At 41.4% G+C, this 25,153-nt stretch overlaps 1 protein-coding gene and 2 pseudogenes across 2 annotated transcripts in view; 2 read left to right on the top strand and 1 right to left on the bottom strand.

Annotated features, from left to right (window-relative positions):
• Nucleotides 1-25,153, top strand: part of CTPS2 (CTP synthase 2) — a 97,278-nt gene that overhangs the window by 11,140 nt on the left and 60,985 nt on the right. For both annotated transcript variants that reach the window (XM_054581093.1, XM_054581094.1), the window contains exons 4-13: nt 299-399; nt 8,621-8,737; nt 8,882-8,965; nt 9,704-9,784; nt 13,355-13,506; nt 17,582-17,714; nt 20,691-20,779; nt 21,713-21,807; nt 23,761-23,823; nt 23,933-23,976. In XM_054581093.1, coding sequence (XP_054437068.1) covers nt 299-399; nt 8,621-8,737; nt 8,882-8,965; nt 9,704-9,784; nt 13,355-13,506; nt 17,582-17,714; nt 20,691-20,779; nt 21,713-21,807; nt 23,761-23,823; nt 23,933-23,976 — 959 coding nt within the window. The remainder of the gene's footprint in view (nt 1-298; nt 400-8,620; nt 8,738-8,881; nt 8,966-9,703; nt 9,785-13,354; nt 13,507-17,581; nt 17,715-20,690; nt 20,780-21,712; nt 21,808-23,760; nt 23,824-23,932; nt 23,977-25,153) is intronic.
• On the top strand, nt 17,171-17,283 carry LOC129077005 (uncharacterized; annotated as a pseudogene).
• Nucleotides 18,409-20,474, bottom strand: LOC129076833 (mitochondrial import inner membrane translocase subunit TIM14-like; annotated as a pseudogene).

Genomic DNA, 25,153 nt, shown 5'->3' with positions numbered 1-25,153 from the left:
TACATTCCCTTTTTTTATTTATTTTATAAGATTGAAAAAAAGATTTTATTTCTTTTTAGAGAGGGGAAGAGAGGGAGAAAGAGAGGAAGAGAAACATCAATATGTGGTTGCATCTCGCACATCTCCTGCTGGGGACCTGGCCCACAACCCAGGCATGTGCTCTACACTGGGAATCCAGCCAACGACCCTTTGGTTCTCAGGCTGGCGCTCAATCCACTGAGCCGCACCAGCCAGGACTGATACATTCCCTTTTCATGACCATGAAATAAACTTTTGTGCTAATTACTTCCTTCTACAGTTGTCCCTCACATTACTGATGCTGTCCAGGAGTGGGTTATGAATCAAGCCATGGTGCCTGTGGATGGTCATAAGGAGGAGCCCCAGATATGCGTTATTGAGGTAAGCATGGAACTTTTCTTTACACACTTATATCCTTCCGGGTTTTTAAGCACGTGATCATTATTCATTCAACAAATACGTAAATATGGCCTCTTGTGTGCCAGGCACTGTGCTAGGAATAGATGGTCCCTGCCCTTGTGGTCACCAGTCAGTGGGCAAGATTGGCATTAAACCAGGGTGAGTGGTGCAGGGATAGGCGTGCAGCAGCCTGCATGAGGAGACATCAGCCGCTCGTAAAGTCAGGGTTAGGGCCTCCCGGGTGCCAAGCCTGGGACGGGCAGCTTCTGGCCTTGAGGAGCTTGCTGGCCTCCCTGTCTTCACACAACAGAATGCATTCTAGTGAGTGCTATTTGAGAAGTATCTCTAGAATGCACTGGCAGTAGAGAAAGATGGAGTTAGGGAAGTCTGATGGTAGAGGTGATTTGGAGGTGAGTATTAGCTGTTTAAAGAAACGGCCTATTACAGGATGGGACAAAAGTAGGTTTATAGTTGTAAGTATGTGAAATGCAGAGTTTATTCTTGTATTATTATTTATTAATTACTATATTATTTTCCATATGAACAACTATAAACCTACTTTTGTCCCCCCTTTCCCGTATTTGAACTTGCCACTTGTTCACTGCTTCCTTTCCTGTCAATGTGCGGAGGCAGAATGGCATCCAAGTACTGCTTGTTGAAACGTTAGTTGATCTAATTGCCAGGCAGGACAACAGAACAATGAATAGCATAGTTCCTAGAGTCAGACTGCTCAAGTTCAAATTTCTGCCATCACCCCTGAGTGGTATATAGGTCAGCTGTTACAGTCTGGAGCCAGACTGCTTGCATTCATAGCTCAGCTGAGTCATTAACCAGCTGGGCGACCTTGGACACATTTGCTTAACTTCTCTGTGCCTCAGTTAACTCATCTGCTAAATCGGGATAATGATGCTACTTAACTCATTGTTTTGCAGATTAAATAAGTCAATATAGTTAGTGTTTAGAATAGTGTCAGATCTATAGTATGTGCTCAGAAATTATTGTTAAGTAGCCAATGTGACTTTTGGCAAATTGCTTCTCAAAACTTTAATGTAGTCATCTATAACAATATGATAATAATGTAATATTGTAATAATAATAAGATGATAATAATAGGATTGTTGTGAGGATTAAATGTGATAAGACAAAGCATTTGGCAATGTCTGCCATTTAGGAGGTGCTCAGTAAACATATGTTAGCTGTTGCTATTGTCATCATTATTAGTGTTAGCAGATAGATATTATGCTATGTACAGGACACATTTTGTTAATAATAGAGGTGATAAACTTAACATAATGTGCTATACTATCATATATTAACTATAGTGTACTACTATAATAGTATGGCTGATAAACAATATAAATATGTAAGTGTGCTCTACAAAATTATTTCTCTCTTGGTATTTCTTCCTTCAGAGTTCATGAGGAAAGAGGAAATGCTCTTTAAGAGAGAGGGGGAGGGAGGGAGAAAGAGAGGGAAACATCCATGCGTGCTTGCCTTTCGTGTGCCCTCAACTGGGGACCTGGCCCGCAACCCAGGCATGTGCCCTGACTGGGCATCAAACCGGCGACCCTTTGGTTCGCAGGCCAGCACTCAATCCACTGAGCCATACCAGCCAGGGCCCTTCATAATTTTTAAAAATTGTAGTGTAATATAAACACAGAAAAGTGCACATACAGGTGTATACCTTGATGAAGTTTTACAAACTGAACACACTTAGATAATTAGGCTTGCTTCCTTTAAAAAATATTTAATATATAATGCATTGAGTAGTTTGCAAACAAACAGGGCAATGACAAAGACAAACAGTGTAAGAGAAAGGCAGGTAAAAGCTCCAAGAAGATACCATCTGATGTGATAACTGAGCTGTAACTGGGGCATAGCTTGACTCTACAGTGAAGGAGACTTATACGGTCACTCTATTGATTTTCAGTTTTCAGAATCAATCAATTCAGGATGCCTCGGAGAAGGCTGAAAAGCAGGGATGTAAATGTCATTGGCTTTGATAAAAGGATTTGTGAGGTGGAAGGGGTGGGGGAGTACTGGGTGGTAAGGAGGGAGATGAGAACCTAATTTTACAGTGTGAGGCACCTACGATACTGTTAGTATAGTCATGCCCCGCTTAACAACAGGGATATATTCTCTGTGTTCTGAGAAATGCATTGTCAGGCAATTTTGTCATTGTCTGAATGCCACAGAGTGCCCTTCCACAAACGTAGATGGTACGGCCTATTACACACCTAGGCAATGTGGCATAGTCTATTGCTCCTGGGCCACAAGCCTGCACAGCCTGTTACTGTAGGAAGCAACACAAGATTAAATCAAGTACAAGAAAAAAATGTAATCAAGAGGCCTAGTATTTTAAGAAAAAAGAAGAGACCTAGTAAACATAAAATGTATGAGGCTGCTGCAGAAGTAACACAGCATATTGTTTTACAGCAAACATTGTTTGTAAGTGGAAAGAGTAGACCCTAAAATAACAATAAAAAGTCTAATATACTAAATACATAAACCAGTGACATAGTTGTTTAGTTTAATATTGTTATCAAGTATTATGTACTATACATAATTGTGTGTATAACATTATAACTTAACATCTGTATACACTACAAAGTGATCATCCCCAAAGTCTACAGTTGACCCCTGCACTGCTTTTGCTCACCCCACACCCTCCTCCCCCTCTGGTAATCACTGATCTATTTTCGGTATCTATAGGTTTGTTTTTGTTTTGTTTTTTTGGTATGTTTGTTTGTTTTTTTAGGTTACACATGTGAATGAGGTATTTGTCTTTTTCCTTTTGACTTATTTCACTTAGCATAATGCCTTCAAGGTCCATTCATGTTGTCACAAATAGCAAGGTTTCATTTTTTTTAATCCTCACCCAAGGACATGCTCACTGATTATAGAGAGAGAAGGAAGGAAAGGGAGGGAGGGAGAGAGGGAGAGGAACATCGATGTGAGAGAGAAACATTGATAGGTTGCTTTTTGTACACGCCCCGAATGGGGACTAAAACCACAACCCTCCGGTCCACAGGACGGTGCTCCAACCAACTGAGCCATACTGGCCAAGGCTTATTCTTTTTTATGACTGAGTAGTATTCCACTGTGTGTATATCCATTTATCCAATGACCAACTTTTTTTTTAGTTTTTGTAGGTGAAAGAATAGCCTTTTCTTAAGGTTATTAACTTAATGACAGGAAAAGTTCCAAAGGGTCATGTGTATGAATGTTTTTACCTTTTATTTTCTGATTCTGCTCTTTAAAAAAAAAGCCCTACATTTACAATGATATACACGAATATGTAAAAGTAATTTATGCTGATAGAAGTCAGGATAGTGGTGATCTTTGTAGAGGACAGAGGTGGTGTTTGGGAGGGGACAAGAGGAAGGTTTCTGGGACGCTGATAATGTAATTCTATTTCTTGATCTTGGTGATGGCTATACTGTGAAAATTCTACACTTATGACCTGCACACTTTTTTCAGGTATGTTATAAATCTAAAAAAAAAAAATCTACATTTAAAATAATAACCACAAAAAAGAGAAGGGGATATTATTTTTTAAATGTAATTGAGCTGCCTCTGAACTTCATTAAAATATAAGCCCAATTTGATGTTGGGACAAGCCTTCCTAACGCTTCTTTTTCATCTCAACTTTTCAAGCCATTACTTTTTGAGAACCATTCTTGAATAAAGCTTTTGTATTTCATTCTGGGGCTGACAAACCTGACTCTCTTTGTCATTGTTTCACAAGAAGTATGCTATAGGGTCAGATTCTAATTGTTGACGATTCTACTTGCACAATGAAATCAAGAATCCTTCATGACATCTCAAATTAAACTGAAGCTTCCATCTCAACAAAAAATAAGCAAACCTTTTTGGCTTGTACCTGCATATCAATCTGGTTTCTTTTTCATGTCTGTGTTCTTAATTTTTATTTTTTATTCTGCTCTTAAGTTAACTTGTTTGGCTTAAGAAACATTACTTGAGCACTTTAATATGTACTAGCTCCATGATAGCTGTGAATGTAATCAGACAATGACTCCTGCTTTCCAGAACTCATCATCTCAATTTTTAATTTCTTTTAAAAATTTTAATTTATTCATTTATTTACTTATTTCTAGAGAGGGAGAGAAACATCAATGTGCGAGAGATACATCAATTGGTTGCCTCTCATGCACCCCTAACCGGAGACCTGGCCCGCAACCCAGGCATGTGCCCTGACCAGGAATCAAACTACTGACCCTTCAGTTTGCAGGCCAGCGCTCAGTCCACTCGGCCACACTAACTGGGGCTCAATTTTTAATTTCATGGATGCAGATCGGCTGTGCTAACTTGTCCCTAGAAAAATCCCTTCTTCTCCATACAACACTAACGTTTGCATTTGCTTATTGGACACTAGGTCAGACATCCTTTTATGTTTAAGCTGTGCTCAGCATTTGTGTTTGTGCATGATTTAAGTTTTCAAGGGATGACCAAAGCGGATTTTCAGTTTTAAGTGTGTAGACAAGCCTTTTTTGCAGTAAGGCCTTGACTTCTCAGACCAGTGGAGCTGACAGGCTCTGTTCATGTTAGTACAGGTTGTGTGAATATGAATCTGACATAACTTATGCCTGGAATAAAGGAACATAGGTTCCTTTCTTCTTTCCTTCTTTTCTTTCTTCCTTTTTCTTGCTCAGAAGAGAAGACTCCTTAAAGGGAAAATGGACATAACACATCTCATAAATTTGCTGCTGCTTCAATTTAACCTTTGGATAGATTTTAAAATACTGTTCTGGGTGCTATTTTCCCTATTGTGTAGGGAAATAGTTAACTTAGGACTATTTTAGCAATAATACTGAAAGTTTCTGGTCACGATGGTAATGGGGAGCCAGAGGAGTAACAGGGCCTTCCGAATTGGCAGAGAGGCTGCAGTACCACTGTAGGCCATGTGGGGGCAGAAGCAGATAATATTTAGTTTTTGCTTCCTTTTTCCGGATTTGCTGCTGACTCCCAGAACATTCCCATAAAAAAACCAAAGATGTCTCCTTTCAGTTTAGTTTAATGTAGACCTCTTCTCTTCCTAAAAAAAAAAGTTCCAATTAGATTCTGCTGCATTGTAGTTAGTGAACACATACACCCCCCCCCCCAGTTTCCTGATTGCATATATTTCTTGATTTTCATAATTAAAATAGTCATTCTTTTACAGAATTATCATATGTTTCTGTCTGTTCCATACCCAGGAAACTTGAACTGTAACTGTTTTATTATCTGAGTTAAAGAACAATTTCTTTTGTAGCAATAATATCCTGAGACTTCTTGGTTTGATTCCATTGTAATTATGGCAAGAGGTTCAGGAATGCTGTTACCTAAGGCTTATACTGAACTTTGAGAACTTCTGTGCTGTCCTGACCACTAACCTAAGCCTCCAGTGCTGCATGTAGGGCACTGGGCTTGTGCTGGAGATATGGCAGGCACCACCCTGGCCTTGTGGGGCTTGCAGCCAATGGGGCATAGAGACAGGAAACAAGGACTCAAACAAAATAATGCCACCTTGTACTGAGTTATCAGGAAGGGTGTGGACAGGGTGTTGTGATGGGGGTATAGGTGGGGGGCTGCTTTAGGCAGGTGGTTGGGGTTGGGCTGTCTGAGGAGGGCACAGCTCCCTGGGCTCAAGGATAAGCTAGATGTAGATGAAGAAGGGGCAAGAAGGCAGAGCTAGCCCATCTGAGAGGCCAGTGGGGCTGAAGCACAAGGAGGTGGAGGCGGGGGAGTAGGGACGTGGGAGCATGAGATGAGATTAGAGACCTGTGCAAGGGCCAAATCACGTAGGACCTTGTGTTGACTGTATCAAGGAGTTTAGGTTTTATTTTTAGTGAAGTGGTGGGTTACTGAAGGGTATAAGCAAGGGGAAGACATATTCTGAGTTTTTAAAAGGTCACTCTGCTGGTGTGTGACAAATGGCTTGATTGTAGGGCAGCAGTGATGGAAGTTGCAGGCCATTAAGATTGGGAGTCCCCTGACTGGTGGGGCTCAGTGGGTTAGGTGTCGTCCCAAAAACCAAAATGTTGCCAGGGTGATTCCCAGGGTACATGCCTGGGTTGTGGGTTTGGTTCCCGGTTGGGGGCGTGCGAGAGGCAACCAATAGTTGTTTCTCTCGCACATCGACGTTTCTCTCCCTCTCTTTCTCCTTCCCTTCCCCTCTCTCTGAAAATAAATAAGTAAAATCTTTTAAAAAAAATTGAGGGTTGACCAGCTTTTTCTGTAAAGGGTCAGATAATAAATGTTTAGCTTGTTTAGATTTGCTGGTGGGAGAGTCTCTGTCATAACTTCTCAACTCTGTTACTGTAGTGTGAATGCAGCCACAGACAGTATGTAAATGAATGGGCATAGCTGTGTGCCCATGAAACTTTAGGTATAAAGACAGGCAGTAGGCCATGGTTTGCTACCCTCTGGTTTAGATTATTGCAGTAATCCTGGCAAAAGATGGTGTGGGCTTGAGTGTCTAGGATGGTAGCAGGGGAGACCTTTGCAAGAAGTTTTGGAGTTATGACCTACTGAACTGTGTTGGGTGACAAAATGGGGGACTTGAGGATGGTTTCCAGACTTCTAGCTTAGTGGGAGGAGATGCTATTTGCTGAGATAATGAAGCAACCAGAGAAATAGGCCCAGACATGGCAGATCGCGAGTTCTGTTTGGGAGGTGGTAAGTTTGGGTCATTATTGATCCATCCAAGATGTCAAGTGCAAGCTGGCTACGAAGCCCAGTGGTGCTGGGAAAAGGGGGCAGGGCTTGAAGTGCATTCCAGACCCAGTCTGAAGCCAGAGAAGATGGTGAATTCTGGGGCTGGGCTCATGGTGATCTCTTCCTCCTCAGCACCGAGATCATGCCACCGAGTGCTTAAGCTTTACTCCTGATTCTTGTCCCTTAGTTCTGTTCCGTGTCCCTCGCTGAATTCTGAGCTCCTTAGGAGCACCTTGTCTTAAATTCCTCCAGCACCTCATTCATAGTGTTGAGCATGTAGTAGGTGCTCAAATGCTATAGAATTAATTTAAAAATCCATGTGATAGTTTTTAAGCATTTAAATATGACATGGATGAATGCATTAAGGTGAATTTTATCCCGGTCTAAAGTGAAATGCTTAAGTAACTACCGGAAGCATATTGTAAATTAAGTTAACATTTATCAAAGGATTATAGTTGTCGGGGCTTTTGGTGCTGCTTGTTTCAAAAAGCTAACATGTTTTATTTTATTTTTTTTTATATTTGATTTTTTAAAAAAAGATTTTACTTATTTATTTTTAGAGAGAGGGGAAGGGAGGGAGAGAGGGAGAGAAACATCCACGTGTGGTTGCGTCTCACATGCGGACCAGGCCTTCAACCCAGGCATGTGCCCTGACTGGGAATTGAACCAGTGACCCTTTGGTTCCCAGATCAGCCCTTAATCCACTGAGCCACATCAGCCAGGGCAGCATGTTTTAATAGTAGTGATTTAATTATAGTAGTACCTCTATACAAGGAGACTGTTCAGATGCATGCGGGGTGTGTGTGTGTGTGTGTGTGTGTGTGTGTGTTCATTCACGGAGAGAGAGAATGCTCGCTATCTCACACCAGGCAGAGGCAGGTGGCTTTATATTCTGGATCTTTTTATCTGCTTATGAATTACCCTCTCTTTTCTTAAAGCCCTGATTTTTTTTTAACATTTTCAGTCTTGAGAAGATCAAGTGTTCACAGCCTTATAATGGTCCCCCATTTTGGGGGCGGGCAGAATGGGAATTTACTAGCGTGTAAAATCCAACTGAATCCATGATAGCATGAATGTTTACTTATTTAGTCCATATCTCCACACAACAAGCAAAGTGATCTTATAAACACAGCAATCAGATCATCCTGAAAGCCCTCCTCACCTGGCTTTCTTCTCTCTTCTTGAGGCTCTGCTTACCTTCTTTGCTGTTTACCTGGCTGTGTTACACTCCGTCCCTTCTTATTTTACTTTCTAGTCTCCATTTTCTCTTCCCTTTGCTTCGTCTCCCTTTTAAATGTACAATGCTTTTTCGTTTAATTTATACATCATAAATCTCGCCTGTTTTAAGTATACAATTCCACAATCTTTAGTATATTTACAAATGTCTGTTCTTGTGCAACCATCAAACTTCTGCTTAGCTTATTAAGACCTTTTCTATTAGTCTGTGTAACATGGAAGATCACTTGTGTCTTTTTTTCCATCCCAGCTGGGTGGCACCATCGGAGACATTGAAGGAATGCCATTTGTGGAAGCATTCAGACAATTTCAGTTTAAAGCAAAGAGAGAGAATTTCTGTAACATCCATGTTAGCCTTGTCCCACAGGTGAGCTTTCCAGATAAGTACAGACAGCAACTTCTATAAGTCTTCCTATGATATTCTGTTTATTCTGCATTTTGGCTAGGGACCCATTCACTATCCGGGAGAACTAAATGTCCAACGTACTAACAGCGACCCATTTCTTCCCAGCCCAGTGCTACCGGAGAACAAAAAACCAAGCCCACGCAAAACAGTGTTCGTGCGCTGAGGGGGTTGGGTCTCTCTCCCGATCTGGTGAGTTAAAGAGAGTGGGTAAGTTTCTTGAAATAGGACCTCCTTTTCTTAATCTAGCATCACCTGAGTCCTTTCTAGCTCTCAAATGCTTCTTATGACATTAAGCTTTTTGTATCTAGGAGCCAGGGAAGGGTATTCCCTCATCCTCAAGTGTCACCTCACACATTTCTAAATTGGCCATTGGTTCTTCTCTAGGCCCTCCTTTGATTGGCCACATTGAGAGCTGGGCAAGTGTAATGTCTGCCATTTTGTATTGTCCCCGGGTCCTCGAGAGTGAGGTGGGACCTTGGAGATTCTCCTCTGACCCTGCTAGGATGGGCTTTCACTGCTCTTGTTAAGTAGCAATAATCCAGTTATTACCAGTAGTGTAGCTCAGGGGTCAGCAACCCAGGGCCTGCAGGCCTGTTGCCTGTAGATATACATTTTTAAAAAACTTTTAAAATTGTGAATAAAGTTTAATGGAAACACGGTACCACCCATTGTTGACATTTATCTATAGCTGCACCTTTACATTCTGTGTTCTTACTGGTGAGAGTAGTGTTGAGTTTGACTATACTTGCTTATTTTAGTGCTCAGACCAGTTTCTAAAAGGCCAATGTAATGCCCAGAATGAGCATGCCCTTATTTGGTCAAGTCTGTTGTAGCAAAAAGAAATTTATCTAGCACCCTTCTGAAAACGAATGGTGGCGTGGACAGTCTATTCCTGCTTGCTGACCTGTGCATACCTGACTTTGACAGATTGTCTGCCGGAGTTCAACACCCATCGAAATGGCTGTGAAGGAAAAGATTTCTATGTTTTGTCATGTGAACCCTGAACAGGTTAGTGCTGCTCTTTAAGTTTTATTGCCGCGCAGGCACTTCTGCTGATGCCAATGTTTTATACCTCTTAAATTATCACATTACTGTTCACAGCATTTATGAAAACTCATATCCAACCCTGGCTCCCTTGCCTTTAAGTGAACAATCTTGAAACTCCTGATTCCTTAGGTAGAGTGCATGTTTCTTTGCATAATCACTCCTTAAGTTATAGGTACAAAACCAGGTGGGCTTTTAATTTATTTTTTATCTTATTTTTTAATTTTTTATCCTCATCTGAGGACATGCTCACTGATTTTAGAGCGAGGGATAGAGAGGGAGAGAGAGAGGGAGAGAAATATTGATGTGAGAAACATGGATCAGTTGCCTCTCATATGCGCCCCAACTAGGGACCAAACCCATAACCCAGGCATGTGCCTTGACCAGGAATCGAACCTGTGACTCTTTGGCCTATGGACTGATGCTCCAACCAACTGAAACACACCATCCAGGGCCAGGTGGGCTTTTTAACTTGAAGTCAAACCTCTGGAGAGAGAACCAAGCCTGCTTATCATCACTTTTACTGCTTTCACCTCGATTTCTCCTTTGTACCTGCTACCACTTCTGATTACATCAGCAGCCTCAGTTCAATTCATTGGCACAGAAATTGTAATGTGATTTGGGCTCAGGCCCTCTGTCCTGCCCAGCTTTCCACTTGGGTCTCTGAGAGTTAGCTTTTCTTTTTTCTATCATTTTCTTATCTCTGTCTCTTGTTTGCAGTGAAGCTCAGGCACAAGCGATCAGAGTGGGCTATAATTTAAAATGTGATAAAACCAGTGCTCAGGAAAAGGGTGAGGTTTAGCAGAAACCTTTTGTTTTCTTCAGATAAGCTCTGAATTCTGTGAAGCCTAAAAACCATCTAATCAGATTTCTGTATCTCAGGGGACAGTCTGACGGAGAACCTCCTGCCAGATGCTTCAGGGACAGTGCATAAGTCTGCTCTATTTTGAAAAATGTGATGACAGGTTTAAAGGTCTCTCCTGTGTTTGTATGTCGTCAAGCCATTTTGTTTTTGTTCAATTGTTGTTGTTTTTTTTTTTTTGGTGGTGGTTGTTGTACCCTTCCTGTTGGTAAATGGTACTTTGCATGTCTATTAAACAAATATAACCTGGTTTCCTAAATACAAGTAGAATACAGCTTATAGAGTTGGGTTGCTGAGAGCTCTGTTGACGTAAGAACATCCAAACCTGAGTTTATTTGAGCCAAACTGACGAATGCCAGGAAGCAAGATCTCAAATGCTCTGGAAAATGGCCATTTTGCAGTTGCTCTGCTCTTCTGTATTTGAAATGGAGGGAATGTGAGGAAGGTTACAGGAAGGTGGGTGAGGATTGGATTACTGGTTAGTTAACAAGACTTTGTGATCCCTTGAGGGTGGTGATGACTCTGAGGAGTCCAAAGAAGAGGATTAAGCTGGCATTTCAAAGGTGCATTAACTTAGATGCAGAAGAACAATGGATAGGACTTGCTTAAGGCAAAGATAAACCTTTTGCTAGGGAAGGTAACTGGCCTGAAGCGTGATTACCCACCACGACCCGCCCAGTTAGGATTTTGTGATGAGATCATCCTGTGAGGCTACTCTCCATTGCTGAGCTTGTCAGATTAACAGAACCCCTTTTTTGTTTTCAGCTCTGAGAACAGATTTAGTCCAAACTTTCTACCACATTGAATCTGTTTTCTGTGTAATATGGATTCTGAAGAATGCTCTGTCCCATCAGTCCACGGGCCAGTTTAGTAGCCATTTTTCAGCACCTTGTTTTTTTCTGATGTGGGTTAACACTTCCATTTCATAGTTTCCGGTGAATTTGCACTTAAAGCTCTTGGCATTGGGGATGCGGAGGACAGCACGGAGAATCGGAGACATCTCTGTGGGTGTGGCCCATTACTCCGGCATTTGACAAAATCTCTCTCTGGCCTGGAGGATGAGTAAATAGCTCCACACTCCCTGCCTTACACTTGTGGGAGTTGTGGTTGTCCAGGGATTTAGTTTTAAATAGTAATTGTGATAGTCTCCTATTAGTGGCATCTCAGCACTTTTGATTGCGTTGGTGAATGTACCAGTGAGGCACACTATTCTCACTATTCTTAAATATCAGGTTGACGAAGTCCAGACAGCTTAGGAACCCCTGGTTGCAGAGCTATGGATTTGGGAAGACTGCACACATATTGTTGGCAGAACATTTCTTGGCATTTATTTAGGATGTGGCAGATCCTTAAATGCCTGCCAGTAGCTTCCTGGATGTACTTGAGAGGGTGGTGAAAGCTTGTTAGGGTAAGTATGAAAAACAACCACACCACCTGGCAAAGGAGCCGTTCTCCTCTAACAGGTGTAATTAATTTGACTGTGTTCAGTGTGGGCTTGTAAATTTACCTAAAAGAAGGGGAAGGACAAAAGCAACGATAGCAGCAGCAACAGCAACAAATGACTGAACAAACAAACTGCATAACCACATTTGGGAGACAAGGTGTATGCGTTCAACACTACTGCCTTAGTCTAGACTTAGAAGGTGGTGCCTTGGGCCATGTGTCTCTATATTGACATATAAAGAAGCATCCATGTTCCAACACCGAGTCTCTGACACCAGGTGAGGGTCCTGCAATCCAGCTCTGACACTAACTACCCAGAGTGAGAGTCAGACTCCATAGGTTTATGGGCTTAGTCCTTTCCAAGACTGTCCTCACTTCAGACACCAGCCACAAGTTTCCAGTGTCCCCAAGCCACCCACAGTCCTGCCTGGCTGACTACAGATTTGGGGTTTCCCACAACCCCTTCAGGTTTGAGAATTTTCTAGAATGACTCATAGAACTCAGGAAAGTGCTATATTTATGATTGCTGTTTTATTATAAAGGGTGCAAATGAATAGGCAGATGAAGAAATACATAGGGCAAGGTCTAGGAGGGTGCTGAGTGCAAGAGGTCTTACCTCCATGGAGTTAAGGTGAGCTACCCTCCTGCACACTTGCATATTCACCAACCAGGATGCTCCCCTCAGTCTTCATGTTATTGATGTTTCATTATGTAGGTACGATTAAATCGTTGGTCACGTGTTTGAACTCAATCTCTTGCCCCACTCCCCACCACTATCCCCTCCCTGGAGGTCAGGCAGCTGAAAAAGTTCCAGCCCTCTAATGACTTGGTTGGTTTTTCCTGTGACTGACTCCCATCCTGAACCAATTTGGGGCCACCCTGAGTCACTTCATTGGCATAACAAACATACCCCCTGTCCCTCAGAAAATTCCAAAGGTTTTTGAAGCTCTTTCAGGAACTGGGAACAAAGACCATATCCTATATATATATTTTTAATTCTACCACAGTATCTGGGGCTCCACAGGTAGATAATGAATTCAAAGCATTTTGTAGTTAGATCAAACTAACCTTGTGTTAATTCTGCCTCTTGTTTAGGTGGCTTGGCTCTTGGTTTTCTTCTATCACTATAAGTCAACTGCCAGACTCTTGAGTTCTGGCTTATTCTTGAGCTCATTCTGTGGCACATTAGAGTTATTCCACTTCAATACGGTGTTTTTATCATCAACCAGGTTATCTGTATCCATGATGTTTCATCCACATACCGAGTGCCTGTGCTTTTGGAGGAACAAGGCATTGTTAAATATTTTAAAGAGAGATTGCATTTGCCTATTGGTGATTCTGCAAATAATTTGCTTTTCAAGTGGAGAAATATGGCTGACAGGTACGTGAAAGGAATCACTAATGTAACCTTTAATTCTTGGGACTGAGATGTACCTTAAAAGGCATGTATGTTGCATTTGGCTTTCTGTATGTGTATGATTTTGTATGGAGATTTCTGAAGTTGTAGGACATTGTTAGACTGCTTTGCTGTATTCTCTGAAGATTTCTGGGGCCTTTGAAGCATTTTTATTTATTTATTAGTTTATTTCTTAGTTCCTGAATATTTTAAACAGTTTTAAATGTCATGGGTTTTTTTGTTCTGTTTTGCTTGTTATTTTTAATATTTTATTTTATTTTTTTCTTTCACCATTTATCCCCCCTGTACCCTCTCCCACCTGTTTTGCTTGTTTTTAAGGTTTGGTTAACAATTTCCTAAAGAAAATCCTATTGAATATTTTGGCTATATTGTTATTGTTCGATCCTGCATTTATTAACTATCAGCATCATTATTAAAACCCCTGATAGGTTTTAACTTTAAGACAACCATATTAATTTCAACAAGGTTTGTTTCATTTGAAGTCAGATGGATGGTAAAGTCCTGGCTGCCTGGTTTCTTATGCAGCTTGCGGAGAAGCAGGAGGTGTAGCAGCTACAAATGGAGGTTCTGGTGTTCTCATCACAAGAAAAAAAAGTTGTAACTATATGTGGTGATGGATGTTAACTAGACCTATTGTGGTGATCATTTAGCAATATCTACATATATTGAATGATGTGATACCTGTAAAGCTAATATGCTATGTCAATAATTTCTAAATTTTAAAAAATGTAGGTTTTGGCATCAAGCACCATAGATTCAAATCCCAGTCTGGGCAGATTACTTAAGCTCTTGGAGCTTGTTCTCCCATCCATACATAACAGGGGGGTACTAGTACCCACACTGTGGCAATTATGAGAGAAAACACATAAGGCCTTAACATTGAATCAGACACTAAGTATTGTTGTTGGTAACAATAATTAAAATTATAAGATGGTGGCAAAATTACTGACCTTGATAAATGACTAGTAAATTAAAGTCCTCTTGCCATTTCACTTGAAAATAAAAAAAGTGTTTTTAGATTTCTGGGTCAAGTAGAATCAGGAATAAAGTACAGTTTCTTATGAATGGTGCTAAATTAAGTCCCTACCTTCCAGAATGCTTAAGGAATCAGTCACTTTGTAGGAATTTTCTGAGTAGTTTGTGGCTGGTCCTCTTTAAGCATGAGACATTTTAATAGTTTTGACTCTTTTTATTGGAAATAGTTCTAAATTATACTCAATGCCTCTGTGCTTTTTAAGGCCAGTATTTTGTTTTTGTATTAGATTCCTTTGGCTGCTGCTAAAAAGTACCACAATCTAGGTGGCTTAAAACAGCAGAAATGTATTTCCTCACAGTTGTGGAGGTCGGAAGTTCAAAATCAAGGCATCAGCAGGGTTGGTTCCTTCTGAAGGCTCCGAGGGAGAATCTGTTTCTCACGTCTCTTCTAGCTTTGGGGGGCTGCCTGCAGTCCTTGGTGTTTCTTGGCTTGTGGCCGCATCACTACAATCTCTGTCATTACATGGACTTTTCTGTGTCTTCTCTTTAAAGATTTTATTTATTCATTTTTAGAGAGAGGGGAAGGGAGGGAGAAAGAGAGGGAGAGAAACATCAATGTGTGGTTGCCTCTCATGGGTCCCTGGGGACCCAGTCCACAACCCAGGAGACTGGGAATCGAACCAGGTACCCCTTGGTTTGCAGGCCAGCACTCAATCCACTGAGCCACACCAGCCAGGGGTCTCTTTCTCTTCTCTTATAGGCGTTCTTATCTTTGGATTTAGGGCCCATCCTAATCTAGGACAATTTCATCTTGAGATCCTTAACTTAATTGCATCTGCAAAGACTCCATTTTCCAAATATGGTCACATTCACAGGTTCTGGGGGGATATTGAGCAGCATCGTTCCCTCTGCATCATGTTAGCGGGGATGTTGGTTTATTGGTAATGGCAGTTTGGAGTGTTCATTCTTTAGCCCCCATCTCCTCAATACAGCCTGTAGAGAGATACAAGGAGGCAAACAGGTCAAAAGGCAGCTTTGATCCTGGAGGTCCAGTGCTGCTCAGAGGTCAGGGGTTTCTTACTGAACGAATGGGAAAGCTTGCCTGGGACTGGAGGCCAACGCAGGGACAATACTGGCTCTCAGTCAAGAAAGGGGGACTTGCCTATAGTGGATGGGCCTGCGAAGTGGACCCCAGATCTGCTTCCCAATGGCAGCCCATAGCAGTGTTAGCAGCCCGCCTCTCAAACCCAGGTGGTGGTTCAAAGACCATGAGGAAGAGGCTCGGCTGGTCTGGGCAGTGCTCTGTGAGTGCCTGCAGTTCAGGAGGGAAAGAGGACACCACAAGGATGGGCTCAGGATACCTTCCGGGACAGCGGCCCTCCTCCCTGGTTGGTGTGACTCAGTGGACTTACCTGACCCACCTGGCTGACGAGTGACTCCTCTTGTCCTGGGGAGACCAGACATGAATGACCAGAAGGAGGAGCTGGCAGTGTTGACCCCAGGCCCGCTTCCTTCCGGCGGGATTTCCCTCCCTCTGTGTAGGAGGGAGAATGGGGGTGACGGCTCAGCCAAGCTGCTGGGCTCAAGTGTGGTCGGGACGGGAAGCATTTACCTCTGCTGTCTCTCGGAAACTTGGCTTGATACCAGCTAGCTTTGTTACCTGTGTCCTTTATGTAGAGCTGGGCTGAAGCAAGGGCAGCTACACAATCTCTAGAGCAACATAAAATTAAGTAGCATGTGGAAGAAAGGTTCAGCAGCCTTCTCTTAGGTACTTTAGTCACCTTCCCAGAAAGTCACCTTTACTGCCAGTTTTGACTTCTTTGCTTCTTGTGCATTTTTCTCCTCTTACCCTGTTTGCTATCATGTTGCTCTTGTACTCCTTGCAGATGTTGATCTGAATGAGGAATATTCCTCATCATGGTAACATTTTTGTTCTGAGGTGTTGGAGGAAGGCTTTGCTTCCAAGCCCTAAAATATCTTCAGCCTCAAGATGACATTTCCACATACTTAGTATCAGGCCAGACATTTTTCATGTTCTTTGAACAGATTTCCTGACAAAAGCAACAGTAAAGATTGTGTCTCTAATAGTAAAATGTGATTGAGTGTCTTATGTAGAATGGGATTTTCTCATAAAAATGATCTAAACGCCTAGTAACATTTTAAGTAGTTCTACTAGCAGCATTCTTCAGGCATGCCATGAGTAATCTGGCTTTTGTGGGCCAGCTGGGAGTGTAGCAATTTTTAAAAAATTTTTATTGAATTTATTGGGGTGACATTGGTTAATAAAATTATATAGGTGTAGCAATTTTTAATGTAGACACGTTAAATGTGTTTTCTTATATAATGTCACCTTATAAAGTTGATATTGGAATGTTTCCTATTGGCACTCAGAATGCCTTTTTTATACGATGTCACCTTATAAATGAATTTAAGAACAGCTCATATTTATGAGGTGGGAACAGCCTTTTTATATTTTTAATGCTTTTAACTTCCTCTCTGATTTATATCTGTGCCTGCTCATATAAACCAACATTGGGATTTCTTACAATTTTGAAACCTGTCCACATACAGGTTTGAGTTCTTTGGAGGTGGGGTGGGGATCTGAATCGAGTGCACCAAGTTCAAGGCTTGTCTCTTTCTAAGGTTTTCAAAAGTGCTTTGGGGCTTTGGCAGCACATATACTAAAAAATTGGAGCGGTACAGAGAAGATTAGCACAACCCCTGCACAAGGATGACATGCAAATTTGTGAAGCGTTCCATATTTTTTAAATATCACATAAAGGTTAAAGGCAGTAATAACATTAAAAAAGAGAGAAGAAGACAATAGCTCCTGCAGTTTGGAAATGAACTCACGGCATAAATAGGGATAATTTGTGACAATGAAAACATAAAAGGGGAGGAGGTAAAGGTCTGAATTTGCAAAGGGGAATGGAGATAAGATATGTTCAGAAGAAAAAGGACTACTATATGTATGAACAGCGCTTTGGGATAAGAACGGTGGCTGTCATTATGTTTGTGGTGTTATCTTCCATGCGTATAACCTTAAGCTTGTCTTCCCTCCCAGGTATGAAAGGTTACAGAAAACGTGTTCCATAGCCCTGGTTGGCAAATACACCAAGCTGAGGGACTGCTATGCCTCTGTTTTCAAAGCCCTGGAACACTCAGCTTTGGCCATCAATCACAAGTTGAATCTGATGGTGAGTCCCGGCCTGCTCGTCTGGATATTTCAGTCATTTACCCTGATAGCTTGTGTTTCAGAGACATAGATTGTGTTGCAAAATCCAAGTTTCCAGGTGCCAACCAAGGGCCGATCTTGTAAGCACGCCCTTCCACCAACAGCCATGTTTTTAAATGAAGTTTTTAATGAATGAAATCTGAATTCTGTCAGTGATATATACATACCTACCTCAATTTTTTTTAGGTAAAAATTGTGACTAAATTCACTTTCAGATGAACAGTTCCAAGCACCTAAGCCAGCTCTCTATACCTTGACAACCTTTCTTCCCAATGAGATGAGTCTACTTTAACAACCTATGCTAATTCCATCATTTTTATCACGTTGTGTTTTAATTACCAGTTTATTGGTCTCCCATTAGATTGGGGTTCCTTGAGAGCAGGGACTTTCATGTTCACTTTGCCTTGAGGTAAGTACCAAACTATTTGCTAAATGAGTAATGAGCAACATTTCTATTCGAATAGTATGTCTTTCTCCTTAATTATTGAGCGTCAATCTCCAAGTATTCAATAATCTGACTTAAAATCCTCAAATTTAAATGAGAAACATACCAACGCTTTGACTTAGTTTGCTCTAAATCATTTTTAAAATTTGTAGCTTTGAAACATTTTATAAAAAGCTGGCACTTGTATACATAACTAATAACCTAAAATTAATCATACATATGCTTCATTTTTTTTTTTTTTTTTTTTTTTTGCTTGACCTTCTCGTAAATCTTAAGCTTCATTGATTTTGGCTGCTATATAAGAAGATCCTCCTTTGTCTGGGGGATTTACAAGCATAATTCATCTATAAGCGTCTCTTATTTTCTTTTATTGGCAGTAGGGCTTAGACCTAGTATTAATATTGCTTCCCATTTTGTCATTTTGGGTTCAGACCCACCTCTTTAATAGGCACCACTGAAGGCAGATTTTGGTAGACTTTGAAAAACTTCCTTGACTTAAGACTGCATGTGCTTCACAGGGACAAAACATCCAGACACAAAACACCACAAAACATGGCCGTCCCGCCAATAGCCATGTTAACTTTGTTCTGCACACAGGTTTAAGGCACGGTGTCTGAAATTAGGCTCTGCACATCTAGGGCTATATATACTTCATGCTGATTCTTGGAAAAGATTTTATTTATTTATTTTTAGACAGGGGTGAAGGGAGGGAGAAAGAAAGAGAGGGAGAGAAACGTCTATGTGTGGTTGCCTCTCACGTGCCGCCTGCTGGGGACCTGGCCCGCAACCCATGCCTGTGCCCTGACTGGGAATCCAAATGGTGACCCTTTGGTTCGCAGGCTGGCACTCAATCCACTGAGCCACACCAGCCAGGGCTACTTCATGCTCATTTAAGTACATTGTGCTTGCCTAATAAGAACATAATAGAACTTTTTTCCCCAGTAGCAAGGGAATTGAATCCAAATTTTTAAAATGCTATGTTGTCTTTTCTAACTTAGAGAAGTGATATCTGGCAAACAGAGATTATTTGTTCTTTAAAATCATTATTATGGGATAGCAGAGGTGGAGTTATAATTTGTGTATATTCTTTGTTTAAGTGAGATATAGAAGTGTACCTTCTCAGTGTAGGAAATTTTAAAAAGTATCATGTAAAGTGCAGAAAGTGGAAGATTCCTCCTCCCTGAGATCCCACTTCTCTCTTGCATCTGTCATTCCCAGTTTATGCATCTCTTTCTAGATTTTTCTCTTTCTATATATAAATGTTTGTATTGAATGATATTCTGCATGGGTATATTATGGTTCAAACAAACCTTATTATCTAGATTTAAATGGTAAAATCTTTATATAATAGCCAAAGAAATACATTTGTATGTCCAAGAAATTAGTAACTGCCACTTAGATACCAGCTTAGGACCTACAACTTTTCTCTCACCTCTTGTAGCCTCTTTCTTTTCTAACTACTTTTTAGGTTTGACTTTCCAAGAAAAATTTCACTTCCTGCTCTTCCCACTCTTCCAAGGCCTCCACCCCCTCATAGAAAAAAGAAAACAACAATATAAAAATTGTTACAATGCAAATTCTGTAAGGACTTTAAAATTTTGTATCTTAACATATAATTAGATAGTAATTGTTACAAAACAAATACTAAAATAATACAGATTTGTGGGGACTGTTTGGGTACACATGAATTGTTGTACATGAGTTTTCATTTAATAGAATCCATGGACATTAGCTTGTGCTCAGTCCTATTTGAGTCATAATCCTGGCATATTCTTTTGAAGCCCAGTCTGTTGCTGTGTTTACCTCGTCAGGCCTATTGCAGTGACTTCCCTACCGCTTTCCAGTCCTCCCTCCAATTCCCACATTGTCCCAGAACGATCCTTCTAAAGCCTCTCTCTGTTTTCTCTGTTCCTGTTGTCCCCTTACTTAAGACCTTTCAGTGGCTTCAAGTGTAAACTTCTCTGGCTGGGTGGGGCCTCTTGTGAGGGCCCCGGAGTGGCCACCACTTTCTCCTTTTTTCTGAGATTTCATATGCTGTTCCCTTGCCCCCGCCTTGTCCCTTTTGTCTTCTGCGCACCTTCCCGCTTGCCTCCTAGCATGTGCACACATGCTCATCTTGCTTCTGCTCATCCTGGAGGGCTTAGCTTTTTGGAAATCACCTCCCCAGCAGTCTTCCCTGGTGACGCTGCCTCCCTCTTTCCTCCAGTATCTACGTGTAGACTAGGGGTGGCTGTTGGTTACTTCTGCAGCGTTCTCTTCGGTCCTTATTGTGGCCATTATCCCACTATTTGTTGCTGTCTGTTCTGGTTTTGTAATCTTCCTAAAAGACGGTAAGTGTTCCAAGAGAGAGATCATGCTTTTCTATCCCAAGTGTTCAGTACAGGGTTTGTATAATAAGCAGTTATTGAATAATTTTGTCATAGTGTTAGATAGTTCTTCTATTTCAGCATTTATTTTTCTTGAATGTGCCTCTAATCTGTTGGATGTTTTTAGTACATAGACTCCATTGATCTGGAGCACACCACCGAAACTGAGGACCCTGTGAAATTCCATGAAGCGTGGCAGAAGCTATGCAAAGCTGAGTGAGTCCTAGGGACCTTTCACACCAGTTAGGAGAACGCCACTGTGCTTTTTCTGTAATGATTTGATTGACCCCGGTTATTAATTTCTGTGCATTTTGAAAGGTAGCCTGGAGTATTTGTGGTCATTATGGGTAGTTGTGCCACATTCACACTGCGTTTGTTTTGCAGTGTGCCGTGTTAATGTTAGTGGCATGTGCGATGGAACTGGTTTTATTTTGGGGAGAATGGGGATCCTACGTTAGAGAGAAAGTACGCTGATTGTACTGAAAGATACGGAGACGGATCCCACACAAAGTTAAAGTGCAAGGATGACAACCCTTTTCTCTTGGTTATATTTTCTTTTCCACATTATTTCATTTTTATTTTTATTTCATTAATGATGACCAGAACTCTTGGGGGTACCATTGCATTATGAGGGCAGCACGACCATCCTGGTTTTTCTCTCGAACTCTTGTCTTTTCAAATGAGTGTCCAGAAGGTCTCTAAACTGTCTTCTAACAACATTTTCATGTGCCCTACTTAAGTTAGCAACTGAAATCTTAGGCTGATTTTACCACAGTAACTCTTTCTGATTATGTAAGAGATCTTAACATTTTTATAATAGTGCTTTTTAAAAAACAACCTACTTTTTATTCATATAATTTAGTAGCATTTATAATTGAATTGAGTTTCTCAGTAGTCACTATGCTCCTGCCACAAGGACCTATCACAAAATATAAATTGAGGTCAGCTGTGAGAAATTGTTGCGCCTTCTTCATACATTGGGAGGATTTCAAGAAGAATGTTCGGGCTGTCAGATCATGTAATCAATTCTGAATACAGACCTCAATCATATGTTTTAGTGTTGGATTGAGGATCAGTAGGGATGAAAGGCTGAAGAGTTTTAAAAATAAAAATAATGTCAAATTCACTCTCATCTTGTGTTGATTGCAGTGGTGTTCTGGTACCAGGAGGCTTCGGAATCAGAGGAACATTGGGCAAACTCCAGGCGATTTCTTGGGCGAGGGCAAAGAAGATTCCTTTTCTGGGTAAAACTCATGTTTATGGATCCTAACTATGAGTTTATTTGGTTTTTGATACCTAGTAGGGGTAACACTGAACAGGGGTTGTTAATGTGAAAGGTGGGAAGTCAGATATGAGTATTCAGGCACCAGATAGTCTGCTACCTGGAGACTATCCCTGGCTCGTTTTCTGTATTTGTAAATCAAGTTATATTGGCACATAGTCACACCACTTTGTTTATATATTGTCTATGGCAGCTTTTGTGGTACAGTGTCAGAGTTTGAGACCCTACAGCGTAATCTTTACTATCTGGCCCTTACTGAAAGTGTGTGGAGAACTTATTGCTCTGGTTTGTAGCAAGAGGCTGGGAGAAGTTGCTGTCTGTACCTGCCCTGACCTTCTCCGATTGCCACCCAAATCCATCTTTTCGCCAGTTCAAGCAGAGACCCATTCAGCAGAACTCCACAATGTTCTTTCTAATCAGAATTAAAAAATGATGAAGTTGAAATTATATGCTTCTTCTAGAAAAGATAATACAGAAAGACCATCCAACATTGCAGGGACAGCTCTGTTAAAATTTGGTGGAACTGGATCTTTTTAATGCTTTTGTGCAAATTGCAAAGCATGGCTTCTGGGCCAGTGAAACCAGATGAGATGCATTCTTGGCGGGATAAAGGCAGCCCTGCAGGTAGGGATTCAGGCAGGACAGGGAGTGAGGAGAGGCTGTGTTTCACACTGTACTGGGACGTATTGGTGGGTTTCCAGATGAGCGGACAGGCTTGGGTAACTTTTACTATCAGCAGACTATTTGTTTTCCCCATCGCCTGTTCTGTGATTAGCTTCCTAGAAGCTCTCCCCTGGGATCCATTTTCAAAAGGGAAGCCAGGAGTAGTTGCCTTGATACCTTGCTTTTGTTTTACCCTTCTAAGCTTTTCTGGGCCATTGTTTTCTTTTGAAGTAATCTTGTTTGGTTTCTGTCTGATGGTGGTTAGTGTGCTTCAGATAACTCTCACTGTATAGGACAGTTCTCAACTGTTTAGCTTTCTCTGTAACACTGTGTCTCTCTATGTCCTAGCCAAGTGGAATTTTCTGAAGTGGTCGTGTCGCACCCCCCCCCCCCCCCCGCCCCCCGCCACCAAGCACTCAGCTCTTTCATGCTTACTGACTTCTGTTCTGGCTTGCCTGGCATATCGATTGCTCTCTCCTTTGAATCCCTTGTTTACCTTGGATATGCCTCTAAGAGCATCTGGAGTGCTCCTTGGCATTTGTTTAGTGGAGAGAAATTGGTGGGCCCAAGTGAATGTGGAGATGGGTGAAAGGCGCATCCCTGTGGCAACGGCCTTGGGGCTACGGAGAGCCCTCCTTACTGAGCTCTCTGTTCGGTTTGCATCTCCCTGCCCTTCTCTCCACCACGCTCAGGCCCACCGTGGAGGTGCCAAGTCCCCCAGCTGCTGCCCGTTTTCTTACAGGGAGGTTGTGGGGCTCTTCTGGGTTCCCCTGCTGACCTGTGAGTGCTCCTCAGATCCCAGCCCGCTGGCTGGCCTGAGGCTGCCCTCAGGAAAAGCCCGTAATTAAGGCTGTGAAACTGAGAAGGGGAGTGTGAAGCCTCCCTCTTGACTGGGCGTTGTTAGATACTCCCTGAAGGACGCAGGCGCTCTGTGTGGGACAGCTCTGCATATGCCTCTAGAGACAAATTTGGAGGCAGGTACATTTGCCTTTTGCAACTTGGTCTATGCTTTCCTGCCCTTTTCTGACCTTGAATTCTTTCCTCCTGAAGTTTGAGTCATCTAACCTCCCTCCCTGCCTCTGCCACAGATGATCTGAGTGCACAGGGTACCACAGTGAGCCCAACAGGCAAAGTCTGGCTCTCTCAGAGCCTGCATTCTAGATGGAGGAGACAGACAGCAAACAAATGGACAGAACATATGAAGAAATACAAAATGTGTTCATTTGCTTTATATATGTGCTTTTTAAAACAGGAGTTTGCCTTGGGATGCAACTAGCAGTGATAGAGTTTGCAAGGAACTGCCTTAACTTGAAAGGTAAGTTTGAGATTTATCTACTAACCTTTTATTTTTAAAAATTTTATTTTTACTTAAAATATTTTTCAGCAATATTGGCGAATTATTTAATTCATTTCTTAACCTTTAGATGCAGATTCCACAGAATTTGAGCCAAATGCCCGTGTTCCTGTGGTAAGTGGCTTACCTTTCTGGGTTGAGCATTTGTCATTTTGTTTCTGACTCTTGCTGAAACTCAGAAGGGGCTATTATTATAATTTTTTCATTACGCTATCAGGACATTTAAAATTATATATGGTTTTATTTATTTATTTATTTTTTACATCCAACTGCTTTGTTTTCAATAGCCCATCTTGTCAGCTATGTTTTAAAGAAAGACACAATCCTGGGCTGATTTCTGTTTGCAGCTGTTTTCAAACTTAATGTTTAGGAAACGATTAAATTGACTGTGACAACAATTTATAGCAGCTAATATAAATAAATGGGCTGGCCTGTCCCCAGACCCATCCCTGTCTGTCTAGTTTCCACACTGGCGGTCATCTGTCTTTCTAAAACAAAAGTGACAGCTGTTCTTCCGCTCCTCCTCATCTTCCAGTGATTCCTTTTCCTGTAAAATAGTCGGTTTAAGAGTCTTGGCTGGGAATGAAGCCTGTTGTGCTCTGTCACATGTCGCTCCGCTAACTCAACCTCTGACACCCCCATCCCTCCTACACTTTGGGTTTATGATTGGCCAATCTGAACAGGTGTTTTGGGATATATCCTGAGATTCCCTACACCTGAGATATCCCCCTTTTGCAACCACCTTCCCTGTAGAATCTCAATGAAACTAGTGAAGAATTTTGTTAAAAAAATAAACCATATCCGGTGATAGTCAACTTCCTAGTCATCCTGAGAAGCCTTTCCTGACCTCCTTCCATTCCCAGCGTCTGCCCTTTGTGCTTTGGGGAAGGAAGAAATTTTCTTCTACCCTGTAAGTTCTTTAGGCTCTTCTAATAATTAAATCAACATGAGACACATTAACAAGAAAAAATAACCACATTTAATTGCATACATATGTATGGGAACCTCATATACATGACAGAGTAAGAATCTACATGCACAAGAAATTCAGAGACAGAAAAGGCAAATGAGATGCAAAGGGTCCAGCACAAATAACGCCCCCCTTTTTTTATTATAAGATCTTTTATTACAGAATCATAGGCATGTAATTCTGTGACATGACAATATCACACTAAAGCACACCCTATGACATTTTAAGTGAAATGTTGAAATTACAACTACAAATTATTACACTCATATTATTACCCTACCAACCACACTCAAGCAGGCCTTACTTCCACCGGACCCTGTA

This window comes from Pteronotus mesoamericanus, unplaced genomic scaffold (genome assembly GCF_021234165.1).
Source record: "Pteronotus mesoamericanus isolate MK-2021 breed Mesoamerican mustached bat unplaced genomic scaffold, CSHL_Meso_final contig_65, whole genome shotgun sequence".
NCBI classification, from domain to species: domain Eukaryota; kingdom Metazoa; phylum Chordata; class Mammalia; order Chiroptera; family Mormoopidae; genus Pteronotus; species Pteronotus mesoamericanus.
Note: the sequence above shows the minus strand (reverse complement) of the source record. Positions and strands in the feature narration are given on the sequence as shown.